The following is a 15,816-nucleotide window of genomic DNA, read 5'->3' as shown; positions in this document are numbered from 1 at the left end:
GAAGAGCAACCACAGGCCGGACTTGGTGGCTCACACCTGTAATCCCAACACTTTGGGAGGCCGAGGCAGGCGGATCATGAGGACAAGAAATCGAGACCATCCTGGCCAACATGGTGAAAACCCATCTCTACTGAAAAAAAAAAAAATACAAAAATTATCTGGGCATGGTGGCACATGCCTGTAGTCCCAGCTACTCAGGAGGCTGAGGCAAGCCAATTGTTTGAACCAGGGAGCTGGAGGTTGCAGTGAGCCGAGATCTCACCACTGCACTCCAGCCTGGCAACAGAGCGAGACTCTGTCTCAAAACAAAAAGTGGGGGGAGAGAGAGAGAGAAAGAAGAAACAAAGGGAGCAAGGGAGGGAGGGAGGGAGAAGGAAGGAAGGAAGGAAGGAAGGAAGGAAGGAAGGAAGGAAGGAAGGAAGAAAGAAAGAAGGAAGGAAGGAAGGGAAGGAAGGAAGGAAGGAAGGAAGGAAGGAAGGAAGGAAGGAAGGAAGGAAGGAAGGAAGGAGGAAGGAGGGAAGGAGGGAAGGAGGGAAGAGGAAGAGGGAGGGAGGGAGGAGGGAGGAAGGAAGGAAGGAAGGAAGGAAGGAAGGAAGGAAATGGAATGTGGACAAATAAATAGGAGGACAGGAAAGGAAAGGGGAAGGAGGACGAAGAGGGCCAGGTCTTAGGAGCCCCACAGTCTGACTGGAATGGAATGGACTAACATTGAGACCATGAGGGCCGTCTTGAGGAGGTATTATCATTTTTCCCATTTGTGGATGAGGAAACTGAGGCATGGACAGAGTAAACAACTTCCGAGGCCCCACAGCTAATAAGTGGAAGAATTGGAATTCAAACCCCGCAGGCCTGATTCCAGAGCCCCTGCTCTTAGCCCCTATCCTGTTCCACATGGGATGAGGTGGAGATAGGAGTTAAGTGGCTTTGAAGTCTAGGCTAAGAAATTGGGACGTATATTCTGTGCCTATTGGAGAGCCACTGAAGATTTCTGAGCAGAAAACAACACGCATAAAATATTGTTAAGACTGGTAGGAGAGGGAGAGATGGAAAGCCGGGAGTCCATTTGGAAGACTTGCAGAGATTCTGGAGAGGTCAAAGAAATTCCCAAGGCTCCCCATCCTCAATCAAACTGAGGCTTTACAGATAACAGGTCCAGACCAGAAAGAAGTTTTATGGTTGGTTTTGGGGGCCAAGGGGGAGGATTCAGGAAAACCCTAATAGATGTGGCTCCTGACTGACAAATTCTAGCATTACGTTCTGTGACTTGATCTCCTAATCTTCAAGAGAGGTATCCAAATTGATGAAGAGAAGATCCATAATCATCTTTCTATTCCTTGACAGGAGGACTTCTACAACCAGATAGGATTTGGGTTTTATCCATGAAGTCTGCTTCCATGGGGAGAAGAGGAAGCCGCGTCTGGAACAGTGGCGAGTCTAACTCCTGTGGTATGAAGAGTCTGTCATGTGATATTATAATGGATATACTCCCATGGAGACAGGAGATGATTCTTTCCATCATAATTTGTTATATAATTGATTATATTAAAAAATGAACTCTTTATCTGGTTATTTTCCTTCTCTCCTCAGTAACAGTGTGCCTGACCTCACATCTGGACCATGTGGCAGGAAGGGACAGGGATCATTACTACTCTCTTACAATGAGGCCCAGAGAGATCAAGTGACTTTCTCATGATTACACAGTGACCCAGGGAAGCTCCGATGAGAACAGTGGATGCTCTATAGTAAGAATTTGGGGAAGCCTTTCTTCTGATTCAAAGTCACTGACCCATGGAAGGATCAGTCAGTCAGAGCCACCCACTTAAAAAGGAAGTTAATTTAAGGGCTTTAAAACTACAGCAAATATTACTTATAATAACTAATAAAAACTAAAAATATAAAAAACATTAAACTCAACTACCTAACTGAAAAATAGTAAGAATAAAACTATTCCATAACTATTATAATAAAAATGTACTCTAGGCTGGGCGAGGTGGCTCACGCCTGTAATTCCAGCACTTCGGGAGGCCTAGGCGGGCGGATTACCTGAGGTTGGGAGTTTAAGACCAGCCTGGTAGGCCGGGCGCGGTGGCTCAAGCTTGTAATCCCAGCACTTTGGGAGGCCGAGACAGGCGGATCACGAGGTCAGGAGATCGAGACCATCCTGGCTAACATGGTGAACGGTGAAACCCCGTCTCTACTAAAAAATACAAAAAAAAAAAACTAGCCAGGCGAGGTGGCGGGCGCCTGTAGTCCCAGCTAGTCGGGAGGCTGAGGCAGGAGAATGGCGTAAACCCGGGAGGTGGAACTTGCAGTGAGCTGAGATCTGGCCACCGCACCGCAGCCTGGGCGACAGAGCGAGACTCCGTCTCAAAAAAAAAAAAAAAAAAAAAAAGACCAGCCTGGCCAACATGGCAAAATCCCGTTTCTACTAAAAATACAAAAATTAGCCAGGTGTGGTGGCGGGCTCCTGTAATTCCAGCTAGTCGGGAGGCTGAGACAGGAGAATAGCTTGAACCCGGGAGGCGGAGGTTGCAGTGAGCTGAGATCACACCACTGCACTCCAGCCTAGATGACAGGGAGAAGACTGTGTCTCAAAAATAAAAATAAGAAAGTACTCTAGGTCTTGATCACAATCAGAGATACAGACAGCAGAAAAGCTAGAGGGCAAAGAGTGATGGAAACTGAAAGACATGTACATGTGCAGATAGACAAAGACGGAGAGACTGGAGAGGGAATCACAGCACATTTATACTCATATACACACACACAGAAGCCAACTAGACCTAATTTATAGATACTGCTCCTTCAAAATCAAATCCCTAGAGCCACATTTCTCACTATTAGATAAGGGAGTTACAAATATGGATGGCAGGAAGGCTAGACTAAATCCTAGGTTTTAGACTTAAGATAGCATGAACTCAAGGTCACATACACACACACACACATAGACACACATATTTTCTAGCTATGTCGGCTAAGAGGTGGACAAAGCTTTTGGTGTGTCTAAGCAATGGCACACCAACAGCAACAAGGATACCTAGAGAGCTTGGTTTCTAACTACCACTCGCCACTCAATGGAACCAGGGCTCCTTGGAGAAATTGCTGATTCCAAGGCTGGGTGGGCCAAATACAAGAAGAGTCTGCAATAGCTCGTGTTCAAAGAATGGAATGGATATGTCAAACGGATACAGATACCATTTGAAAGAGATCCTACTGGACAAATCTAGACAATTTGAGTTAAATATTAATAATAATGGATTGTAATCAGTTGAATAAAACGAGAATCCATGAGTTCATACTGATATAGATAAATGACTAAATAAATGAGGGAGAAGGGAAAGTTCTTTCTCATAGGATGCCACGTAATAAGAAAGAATAAATTTAGGGCCAGATGCAGTTGTTCATACCTGTAATCCCAGCACTTTGGGAGGCGGAGGCAGGTGGATCGCTTGAGCCCAGGAGTTCAAGACCAGCCTGGGGAACATGGTGAAACCCCGTCTCTACAAAAAATACAAAAATTAGCCAGGCATGGTGGCGTGCACCTGCAGTCCCAGCTACTCAGGAGGCCGAGGTGGGAGGATCACCTGAGCCCTGGCTATCAAGGTTGCAGTGGGCCAAAATTCCTCCACTGCACTTTAACGTGGGCAACAGAGTAAGACCCTGTCTCAAAAACAAAAAACAAAAAACAAACAAACAAACAAAAAAACCAAAGAAAAAAATCTAATTATCTAATTGAAAAGTGTATAGATTTTAAGATGCCTACTCCAATAAAATGTCATGATGCTTTATTACATTTGCAAGGACTTAGCCAAACTCATCAGCAACACTGACCCAAAGCTCTGATTGATAATTATGTTTCTGATTAATAGACATAGGAATTATTTTTTTAAACAAATACAGCTGACTTCAAATTGGATCAACTTATTCTTACTAATTTAAACTCAATGAACTGGCTCTGATCCATTTCAACTAGTTTAAGTAGCTCAAATCAGGTTTAAACTGGATCAAACTGCTTTCCTTTGAAATGACCCTCCCCACTTTAAACAGCTTTTGACCAGCATAGAAAGTAGATAAGAGTCTGGCCTCCGGAATCAGGTTCAGATTCCACCTGCATCGTCTCACCTTCTTGTCATTGGGCACGTTAATTTGCCCTTCCAAAATCTGTTTCTTCATCCATAAAACGAGGATAATAGTACTTCTATCCTAAGCTTGGTAAAACGTTAAGTCTCGTGATATATGTTCTGCCTAGCTCAAACTGGATAGACCAGGAATAAAGATGATGTGATTGACAGTTGATAATGAGCTCCTTTTTTCTAGCCCCAATTTCTTCCCTGTTAAAGATTCATCACCTGCCCACACCTCCTTCAAGAATTCTTGACATCTTCCTCCACCTCCACCTTCTGGCTCTGAACTCCTTAAGTGAGGGTCAAACAATTGAAGCCAATTATCCTGAATGCAAATGCCCAGTAATAGTTCTATGTTCCTACCTGGGTGGAAGCTCCTAGAGTTCTTCTTCAGTGTCTTTTCCCCTTCTCCCTTCCTAGCCTAGCTCAAAGACCATGTGCTCAGTAAATAACTTTGTGTGCGTGTGTGTGGTTTTTCATTTGTTTTTTAAGACAGGGTTTCACTCTTGTCACCCAGACTGAAGTGTAGTGGCATGATCATGGCTCACTGCAGCCTCAACCTCCTGAGCTCAAGTGATCTTCCCTCCTCAGCCTCCCAAGTATCTGGGACTACAGGTGCATGCCACCATCCCTGGCTAATTTTTGTGTTTTTTGTAGAGATGGGGTCCTGCTATGTTGCCCAGGCTAGTCTGGAACTCCTGGGCTCAAGCAATCCACCTGCCTCAGCCTCCCAAATTGCTGGGGTTACAGGTGTGATCCATTGCGCCCAGCCTGCAACAACCCCTTAGGTTATGGAAACTCCTCGTGGTCACCTGGCAAATAAGTGGTAGAGTAGGAACTTAGATCCAGTCCCCTGATTCCAAATTATTTACAGCCCTGCCTCTCCCTTGGTTCCTCTCTGTCAAGGCACTTGACAGCAGAACAGTTGTCACTGACTCTCACTCTTGTTCCACACAGAGGCCGTTCGTTAGACATGGGGTTTCTCCCCTGCTCCTGCCCCGGTCTGTCTTTACCCCAATCCCATGCTTTGGTGTCCAAGGGGAAGCGATGCTTGCAGCGCGCTTAAAGAAAAAAGTGGTGATAGCTTCCAGATGAGCTTATTATTCTAAATGTAACATTCCTTTTGGTACTTAGAATTTCCACTTTCTCCCTTCCACCCCGTTTGCATTTAGGTAATTAGAAAGCACGCAACAGGAAACCATTTGTGTCTCAGTACCATTCAGGATGAAGGCTGTCCGAGCGCCATGGAGTCACATCCTTGTGGAAATACTTTGCAGAGTTTATTTGGACAGGTTCAAAAATAGTCCTTCAACAATACAATCAGATCGAACCACGACAAGCAAAATGCAATTATGGCTTGGTTACATTTTTTAAAAATGTAAACAGTGAGGTTTGGGAAAACTAAAAGCAAAAAACTAGATCTTCATCTCCATTCCCAACCCCTGCATTTCCTACAAGCAGGACTTCAAGACGGCATCTGCCATCTTTTGAAATGGATGAGAGGATGACACTCACTAAAGGAGACAGCTCAACAGTGTGTTCTGAGGCCATTTCTCGGAACAAAGGCATACTTCTGCATAAGGCAAATGCAGCCTGATAAAGGCTCCCCTGGTGGGTACTTGGAATGCCAAAGTCATTCACCTAAATGAGCTCAAAATACATATTGTTCTGGGCCAAATTATACAGTGTCAAGCTCAGACTGTATGTATTTATGTATGTTGGCAGAGCAGGCCACTTTTGGGGCGCCACAGCTTTATCCTAGCATCCTGTGCCCCGCTGGGTTCCCATTGCTGTCTCCCCAAACCCATGAATTTCCTTGGATTTGGTTCCAGAAAGGCAGACAAGAAACAAAGTCAGTTGCACAAGCCCACAAGGGAACAGGGCCCCAGAGGACTTGAATTTCTAATGAGACTTAAGAGTAACACAGAATGTGTGCCTTTGCCAACAAGCCAGGACTTTCTGAAGGTTGATCTGAGATGGGGGCAGGGAGTGGGGACAGGATCGTGTGTGCCTTGGGCCAGCCTCTGCTAACGGCGACAAGGCGGGAATACAAAGCTCTCTAGAACTAAAGCAACTGGCCAGTGCTTCCTGTGGCCTCTGTCCAGAACTATTCCCTCAGGCAGCTGACCCCCTTCTCAGAGCACTTCAGTGGTGCTTCCAAGATGCCAAAGAGATCCATCCAAATAAATGCCTAAAACCTAACAGCTAATGAGATAGAGAACTTTCATTCCAATGTCCCTCTCCACTCCTTATTTTTCTGACGTGTCTAGGGAATTTGTGGTCACCTTATGTTTTGTTGTTTTTGGAAGGGGGCATGTTATTCTTCTCTCTGCCTGAAGATGGGAAAATGACAGAAAAATTGGGGAAGGAAAATGCTTTTTTTGAGACAGATTCTCACTCTGTTGCCGGGCTGGAGTGCACTGGCGCGATCTCGGCTCACCGCAACCTCTGCCTCCCGGGTTCAAATGATTCTCCTGCCTCAGCCTCCTGAATAGCTGGGACTACTGGTGTGCGCCACCATGCCCGGTTGACTGTTATATTTTTAGTAGAGACGGGTTTTACCATGTTGGCCAGGATGGTCTCAATCTCTTGACCTCGTGATCCGCCCGCCTCGACCTCCCAAAGTGCTGGGATTACAGGTGTGAACCTCCACGCCCGGCCAGGAAAATACTTTTAAAGCAAATAGGAGGCCGGGTGCAGTGGCTCACGCCTGTAATCCCAACACTTTGGGAGGCCAAGGCGGGAGGATCACCTGAGGTCGGGAGTTTGAGACCAGCCTGACCAACATGGAGAAACACCGTCTCTACTAAAAATAAAAAATTAGCTGGGTGTGGTGGTGCATGCCTGTAATCCCAGCTACTCGGGAGGCTGAGGCAGGAGAACCGCTTGAACCCAGGAAGTGGAGGTTGCAGTGAGCCGAGATCGCCCCATTGCACTCCAGCCTGGGCAACAAGAGCAGAAACTCCATGTCAAAAATAAATAAATAAAGCAAATAGGAAGAAAACAAGTGGAAGGGATGAAACAGGTTGTACATTATTTTTCTTTCAATTACATGGGTTGCCTTCATCATGGAATGAAGCGGACCAAGTGAAAAACAGCCAAGCAGCAATGACAAGCCATGGCTGAGACTTCCAGTCTAGGGCTAAGCCCATCTTTGGACTTCAGATGACCCAAAGAGGAAAACAAGCCCAGAAGGCAGAGAAGCCTGGACAGTTTATAGGGCAGAGCCTAGCAGAACTTTCTGGAAAAGGGAGTGGGGAGGCTGAGGGAGGGTATTTGCTACCCTGAATGTACTCACTATAGCACTTGTAAGAACTAAGGTCTAATCAATGTTCCAGAACTGGAGTCAGACATGAGTTGTACCCTACTGCCCAGCCTCCCCCTCCATGCCTCTTCCCTGCCCCTGCACACCCTGGCTATGCTGAACTACTTGCGATTTCCCAGCTATAATATGCATTACATGATCCTGAGCAAACACAGAGGCTACCCTCCTTCTGTTTGGGATTCCCAGTCAACTCCGGGTCTCAGTGCAGGCATTCCATCGCCTGTGGGGCCATGCTAAGGAGATGTAGTTGCTCCTTCTCCTTCGTTTTCAGTACTTTGCCTACACCTCTCCTCTCCATTAAAACACTTCTTTCAGAGTTGTGTTTGCATGTCTGTCTTTCCATCAGACTCTAAGCTCCTTGAAGGCAGAAGCCTGTGTCTTTTTATCCATTTATCTCTGCTGCTTACAAGAGTGTCTAGCTTACAGTAGATGCTCAATCAACATTTACAGGATACAGGGGCAAGTGAGATCGGGCTCTGCTTGTCTTACTTCTATGTTAAGGAAAAAGAAATAAAGGCTGAGCTCTGGGGTTCTGTATATCGTCTGAAGAAATTGCTAAAATATGACTTTTGCATCTAGCATCCCTGGTTCAAGTGAAACCACAGGAACAAACTCAAAGGGGTTTGTCCTCAAACCTCAGCTGCTACGTGAAGACAAAGTTAACCCCAAACAGGCCCCTCCGGCCGGGTGGGTATGCCATGAGCTTTCCTCCGCCCTCCAGAGCTGAAGCTTGGACTGTCTCAAACTCTATGAAGCTACAGGACTTGACTTCAGTGGAGTGGGCCATCCACACAGCCAGGATTCCTCCCCTGCTAATACAGCAGCAGTGGGACCGCCTCTCGGTAGGCACAGCTGAGATGTACCCTGCCAGGTCCCCAGGTGAGACCACATGAAGAGTTGCCACAGAACGAAAGGCGCCTTGAGACATCAGTCATCTCCATCAGGCCACGCAGCAGCAATCTTCAACTTCTGATTACGAGGCGGAAGCAGTTCTGAAAACTACGCATGAGGGGGCAAGTGGGAAGGAATACCCAAAGACTGGTTTCAGGGGGTTCTCAGAGGGGCTGTGAGCAGGTGGCTACAGCTGCCGGCAGTTCACACACAGTCCTCCTCAAGCTCAGAGACCAACGGTGAAGAAACAAAGGCCATGCAATGGGCTTCCTATTTTTGTTTAATTTATTTAAGACCACCTCCTTACAACTTCCAGAGAGAAAATACAAAACAAGAAACAGACTTGGTTTCAAATACATAACCAGGTGCTGGAGTTTAAAGCATCACTGATAACATTGTTACAGAAGAATGGCAGCTTACTCCAGGGCACTTCAGTATTCCTGAGGAATAAACATGATTTCTCTTGTCCTCCCGCTGGGATGTTCTCAGGTGAAGTCACTGCTCCTGCTCCTGTAAAGCAAGGACACTGAGCTTAAAACTTAACGCGGCGTTCTGACAACCCTCTCTAATTGCTCTATCAGGTCAGACCCAAAGAGCCAGAGGCCAAAACCTGATCACACTGTTTACATTAAAACTGTATCACAACAGGACTATGTACACCCCACCCAGGTTTCTAAGAGTGCCCCCCGGCCCCAATCTTACAGGAAGAAGAGTGGGAAATGAGTGGAACAGGGCCAAACCATCATGACCTGGATAACGATTACTAAAACCTGACAAAGGCGTCCCAGGGGAGCGAGAGAGCATGGTTCTAACCAGCCTACGAACTACATGGCCTTGCCAAGTTTCTCAACCCGGTAAGAGTCGGCTTTCTCATCAGCTGAATGAGGATAGTAACATCTCTCACAAATCCACTGGCAGGTCTAGAGGGAAAGACTATTAACGATAAAGCACCCAGGATGGTCTTGGGGGCAGATCAGGCACTCAAGAGGCAGTTATCATAATAGGATGACACTGAATAAGCCCAAGTTGGGATTTTCCTCCATTTTTCAGGGAATGGAGGATGACAACATCAAGGCAGAGACTCCAGTTCAGATACAGTTACAAGGCCATTTTGGAGCAGGACACACAAATGTAAAAAATGGAACAATATTTTCCACAGGAACTCCCAGTCATTAAATACATAATATGCATACAATCACCCTGAGCCATTATCCCTGACAACGCAGTTTGGAACAATGGAAATGTTTTAAGCAAAAGACCTGAAGCTTCTCTCTCTGCTCCTTTTGTTTCTCCCCACAATCAGCTCTGGTGCCAGGAAAGTGAGGAGCCAGGGAGCGGTGGAAAAGGCCGGCTGCCGGCTTCAGTGCCATGCAGCGGCGCCTCTTCTTGCAGTCACGGTCCCTGTGATGACCTCACTCTTGGTTTGGCGCAGAGATGGCTCCGCTCCTCCCATCTCTCCAGCACCCATGGGCTGGCTGCAGGCAGCTGACGGTGTGAGCAGGTTCTAAAATGGCAGGTGCAGGGCCGTGGCAGGATACTGCAACTTCAGATTTGGTGGCCCTTGTGGCCACAGCTCCTGACTAGAATTAGGACATGCATTTGTACCACATTTTCCACTCTATTTGTTATTACAGTGGAACAATGGACAAGTCAATCACCCTTTTTGCGCTGGCCTCATCTACAACAACCAATATTTCTATATATTTAGCACTTCACAGCTTAAAAACATTTTCGTGTGTAAATCTCACAACCACACTATAGGTAGAAATTATTACCCTCATTTTATGGAGGAAAAATGGAAGCTCAGAAGTGAAACAACTTAAGATTACACAGGAAGCAAGTGACAGGCTTGCACCCACGTCTCCTGGCTTCTGTGCCCTTTCCACTGGCCCAGCTGCTGCCCCATTCACAGTGATTCTAGCCCAGGAGTAACCTGGAAAGCTGAGGCTTCTGTGCATGCAGGGAATGTGAAGCTGTTCACTGAGAATTGTGCTGCTACAAAGGTTATGCCTTGGTAAGCCTGAGGCCATCAGCACTTACCTCTAATATAATAATTTACTTCGTTCATTCATTTTACATTTATTTGAGTGCCTATTTTGTTTCAGGTCCTGGAAATACAAAATAAGTGCCACCTCTGTCCTTGGGCACCAGCCTCCAATGTTCCTGTCACTTAAACCCCATAGTAACTAATCATCGAGTACGGAAGACTGCTACACATGAAGCCCTGAGGAAGCCTGCCACCCTCTTCCCTCTGGAGGTGTGGGTAAGAAGTTTCCAGCTTGTGTGCAGCATTAAAAATCCACCTGAAGGCCACGCATGGTGGCTCACACCTATCATCCCAGCACTTTGGGAGGCCAAGGCGGGTGGATCACCCGAGGTCAGAAGTTCGAGACCAGCCTGGCCAATACGGTGAAACCCTGCCTCTACTAAAAATAGCAAAATTAGCCGGGCATGGGTGGCTCGTGCCTGTAATCCCAGCTACTCGGGAGGCTGAGGCAGGAGAATCACTTGAACCTGGGAGGCCAAGGTTGCAGTGAACCAAGATTACGTCACTGCACTCCAGTCTTGGTGGCAGAGTGATACTCCATCCCTCCAAAATAAATAAATAAATAAAATAAAATAAAAATAAAAATCCATCTGAAGGCAGGACTTCAGCGGAATCATGTGACACTTACAGTCGAGACTGCCTTCCTTCAGTTAAAAAGCAGAACCACAGCCTGGCCAACATGGTGAAACTCCATCTCTACTAAAATACAAAAATTAGCCGGGCGTGGTGGCAGGCACCTGTAATCCCAGCTACTCGGGAAGCTGAGGCAGGAGAATTGCTTGAACCCGGGAGGCAGAGGTTGCAGTGAGCCGAGATGGTGCCACTGCATTCCAACTTGGGCGACAAAGCAAGGCTCCATCTCAAAAAAATAAAATAAATTAATAAAAAGCAGAATCATGGCTGAGTCCCGGAAGTCTTTGGGTTTAGCTTAAGTATATGTGAGATGTTTATAGGGCACTCAGATCTTCAACGAAAAGTGCTACTTACAGATAGTTAACACAATCTACCTTACCATTGATGATAAACGTTCAAGCAGGTTCCTTAATTCCAATCAGCTAGCACATGAGTATGTATCTGAACACACATATGCATCTGAAGGCACAGGGGAGACTTTAGCACCAAAGCAGTGATGACATCACTGGAGGCCAAAGAGCAATTAGCATCTCAGAGTGGTGCCACAATGACACACATGGTTTACTCATTACATACAGTCTAAAGAATTCTTCAGGGGCTCAGGAGAAATCTTTTTCTTCTGAAAGAAACACAAATATATATTCTGTACATACTTTGACATATTTTCCGTGTAGAAGATATGGAGCCTGGAAATCATGCTGACAGTTGGAGTAAGCCATTCCTAATCCCATGCCAGAACCGAAGGCTAATGGCCACATTCTTCCTAGTGAGCAGAAAAGGGAAAATCCCAATAGGGAACTATTAAGAGAAGATAAAGCTCCCCATCCTCTTAAATACATTTACTTAGGATTCAACATGCATCATACTAATGACTATCATAACCATACATTTTTATCAATGTTTCACAATGGCCCCAAAAAAGAGGTGTAAATTAGTGAAGTTACTTGTTTAGCAAATACTTGTTAAGTGCCTATGCTGATAAGTTTGAGGAAAAATAAGTAGTAAAGGCTGGGTGCGGTGGCTCATGCCAGTAATCCCAGCACTTTGGGAGGCCGAGGTGGGCAGATCACGAGGTCAGGAGATCAAGACCGTCTTAGCCAACATGGTGAAACCCCATCTCTACTAAGATACAAAAAATTAGCAGGGCATGGTGGTGCGTGCCTGTAATCCCAGCTACTTGGGAGGCTGAGGCAGGGGAATTGCTTGAACCAGGGAGGCGGAGGTTGCAGTGAGCTGAGATCGCACCATTGCATTCCAGCCTGGCGACAGAGCAAGACTCCGTCTCAAAAAAAAAAAAAGTAGTAAAATATGAAAACAGTAGATAAATCTTTTAACTTTTCTATATCAGTTCTAATCATCTGCTCAGTTTAACTAATATCTTAGCCAGTAAGATGCATGAATTCTAAAAAGATGTAAGCATTTTACCGATATTTACATGCTTTGATTATAGTAGTAAGTCATGGGGTTTACATAAGCCACTCTGTAAGTGATTCTTTCATATCAGCACTATGTGTTAATTATGATTCTCTAGTCAAGTATTTCCTACTGGTCTTCACAGAAAGAGGTCAAAAGGATCCCTCGGCCTCTATTCAGTATCCAAACTTCAGAAGTTCTTCCACAGAATGAAAAGAATATTGCCTGCCCTTTGCTTAGGAGAATTTTTGACCAAGAAGTATGTGTTTGGTCTACTTGTTTCTATTAACAGCAAGATTCTCATTTTCACTTCCTCTAGAAAAAAATTACAATTAATTAGAAATATCTGAGCATGCAGACTTGGCCAAATGACTCACTGGCATCAAGTACAGGCTTCTGCAATGATACCATATTTAGGATAACAGGCACCCTGCCTCAGTGCCCAGGGGAATGCTGGAAATGCCCAACCCATTTTGACCTCTTTCAAGTCCACATTCTTTATCTAATTCATTTTATAATGGGCTACCTAACCCCATAAATGGATGGGTTGACAACCCACAATTTGATGGGTTCCAATGTGTCCTCTGGAAGTGTCCCTGCTACATATATGTATACACTACGACATTATGTTGAAAAGACAGAGTGACACTTACTTTTAAAGAAGGTAAGTGAGAAAACAATTCCTAATCCAAAACCCGTACCTACAAAGATGGAGAAAAGACATGATCAATCTCATAGCAGTAACTTCACAAAGCTAACATTAACATTTCTTAAATGTGAACATCGTAAAACAGATTTTCTTTAATAATTTGGTAGAGAACTAATTTTCTAATTTCTAACTGTCTTTATTTGTCAGAGGTTTTACTGATGCCTTTGGTTCTCCTGCCCAACAGGAAATAAAAACTTGACTCCCTGTTCTCTCTAGACAAGTTGCGGGATGTGGGGCAGGGAGTCGACCCTCTCTACACTGCTGGCAAGTGGCCTCCAGCATCCTGGGGTCTCCTACCAACCTCAAAGAGGGATATCACAGCCAAAACAGGAGATAGTGCCAACAGGGCGCTCCCTTGCCACCTCCGCACTTGGAGGAAGATAAAAAGCAGTAATCCAGAACAATTCCTAAAGGCTGCGCTATCACACAAGCCAGAATATCTAGGCAGAGGAAAAAGACGTCCCTCAAGAGCTGCAGATGAAGAAAATGACTTGCCCGAGGATACTGTTTAGTTAGTTGCGGCACAGTGATCCGGGCTAACGTCTGCCAGACTCAATGATACTGTATCTGCCATATCCAGACGTTGGATTCCTCTAGAGTTTCAACCCCTAAACAATTACTACCCCTCAAGGGAAATTGGAATGTCAAGATTTCCACTGCCAGTGAAATAACAGCCAAAACATGACTGTGCTCCCCATACAGCTCAGAATGCTAGACAACCCGGGTAGTAACAAGTCTTCACAAAGCCGAAAGGGCCTGTTAAATTCATTCCCAGACTAATCCTACCGCACAAGTCACAGACACAAGAAGACGACCTGGTAGGTGTGATTCAAGAACCTCAGGGACATGGAAGCCATTGATACTGATATTCCTTGGCAAGATGCTGCTGTTGCTTGGCTTATAAAATGATACAGGTTCAATTTTAAGGCGATTTGCCTCACTCCTTGCAGCTGGAAGATGAGTAAGACAGTAAATTGGTACTAGAAAATGAGGTAGAGGATTTGGACTGGCTTACAGATTCCAAACCAGGCAATGGAATGGGGAGATAGGCCAGTAAAAACATAATGGCTTACAATCAGAGCTTTTGCTCTTCTCCATCTGGAGGCAATTTTTTGGCAAAGAAATCAAAAGCCCCAAAGGAAAATATTTCAGCATTTTTCTTGTCCCTCTGACTCCACGCCTGTCTCTTCTATTTTCCCCCAAGGAGAAAAAGCTATCTGATGCTCAACTTTTCCTAGCAGTAGACCAAGAATGATGCCAACTCCATTGCTAACAGTACCACTCAATCAAAAAGACGAGCAATGCTTTCACATCAATCAATATCAAGCAGAAAATCAAAATCTTTAATCTCTAGAATTCAGATATATGCCCAACCACCCAGTTTTGTTCCTATTATAGGCATTTATCTGCAAGTATAAATATGAAGTAAAAATAAACAGTTCAGACCAGCAAAAAGGAGTTATCAAAGAATGTGCTCTATGGTCTTAGTTCAGCTGGGCTGCTGTATCTTCAATTCTTAAGGGTGATTTTTCCCTCATTTCTGTATTTTTAAGACAAAAAGTAATAAGACTATTCTCTTCAGAAAAAAATAATTCAGAAAGTGATTTTTAATTGCAATGTTTTACTTAGAGTTAGCTATCTCAGTTACTTACAAGATAAACAATGGTGGAACCGCTGATGAGTTTTACAGATTCAAGTTCTCACATGCACAATTCTCTTTTAAAAGGCAACATGTTGCTTCAAAGAAGTCCCACCTGATCAGGGGACACCAACTCTGCAGCTGTTTCCACTAAAGATTGGCACCTCTAGGCCAGGTTTAGACTTCATAACAATAAAACATGAAAGGTTTGTCTTACAATAAAAACAAACCAACATGGAAAAGAGAAGAGTTTTCTCTGCCTTTGGCCACTTTTTGTTGTTGCATGACAAGCTCTTTTGAAGGAAAAAAGCCAAAGGAAAAAGTACAAAGCATTTTTCACCTTCCCTGGAAGCAAATATTTAACAATGAATACAGTTTATGTAACCCTGCCTTCCCCAACTTAAGCCTGTTCTCAAAAGTCCATGCTGTCTGAAATGACAAATAACCCTAAAGTAAAGAAATGCCTGATTATAGGCACACATCTTCCTCATGGCAGAGGCCAGTTGCGGGCGTGTGGTAGGGGGTGGGGAACATAACAAAGGAGCCTTATGGAATTAACATTAGGCACAGGGCCATGCTCTGAAACCATGCCTTTTGGAGAGGAAAAAGAATTGGCACATATTCCTCTAAAATGAAATTACTCCGAATCAGTCTAACCATGCAATTTAATGCATGCCTAGTGCCCAACAGAACATCATAAAACCGGCTAATAGATAAATACACATTTTTAAGAAGGAGCAATTCCTTAACATTTCATCGGATGGTATTTTAACAGTAAAAAGCACAGAGAACTCTGCGCCCAGTATATATACAATATATCAGTATATATACAATACTGATAAGATACAGAAGATAATAGGCCTTATCTTATGCCTAAAAGGATTTTACAACAAATTTAAAAGGAGAACCACCAATGGAGGTACAGCAATGTACACCTTAAGCCACTTTTTGGTAAGAAAAGGGGGAAAATGTATGTTGTTGGCCATTACAATTATGGACAATTTCTAATTGCTCGACGCAACTGCATTTTACATT

General features: G+C 44.7%; 1 protein-coding gene across 1 annotated transcript in view; it reads right to left on the bottom strand.

The window, feature by feature from the left end:
- Positions 1-8,602: 8,602 nt before the first annotated feature.
- MICOS10 (mitochondrial contact site and cristae organizing system subunit 10) overlaps positions 8,603-15,816 on the bottom strand; it is a 31,395-nt gene continuing 24,181 nt past the window's right edge. Inside the window, exons 2-4 of the mRNA XM_003891240.4 lie at positions 13,087-13,134; positions 11,674-11,783; positions 8,603-8,850 (exon numbers count right to left, since the gene is read on the bottom strand). Coding sequence (XP_003891289.1) covers positions 8,836-8,850; positions 11,674-11,783; positions 13,087-13,134 — 173 coding nt within the window. The 3' untranslated portion in view covers positions 8,603-8,835. The remainder of the gene's footprint in view (positions 8,851-11,673; positions 11,784-13,086; positions 13,135-15,816) is intronic.

Source organism: Papio anubis, chromosome 1 (genome assembly GCF_008728515.1).
Source record: "Papio anubis isolate 15944 chromosome 1, Panubis1.0, whole genome shotgun sequence".
NCBI lineage: Eukaryota > Metazoa > Chordata > Mammalia > Primates > Cercopithecidae > Papio > Papio anubis.
This window is presented reverse-complemented; position numbering and strand designations above follow the sequence as displayed.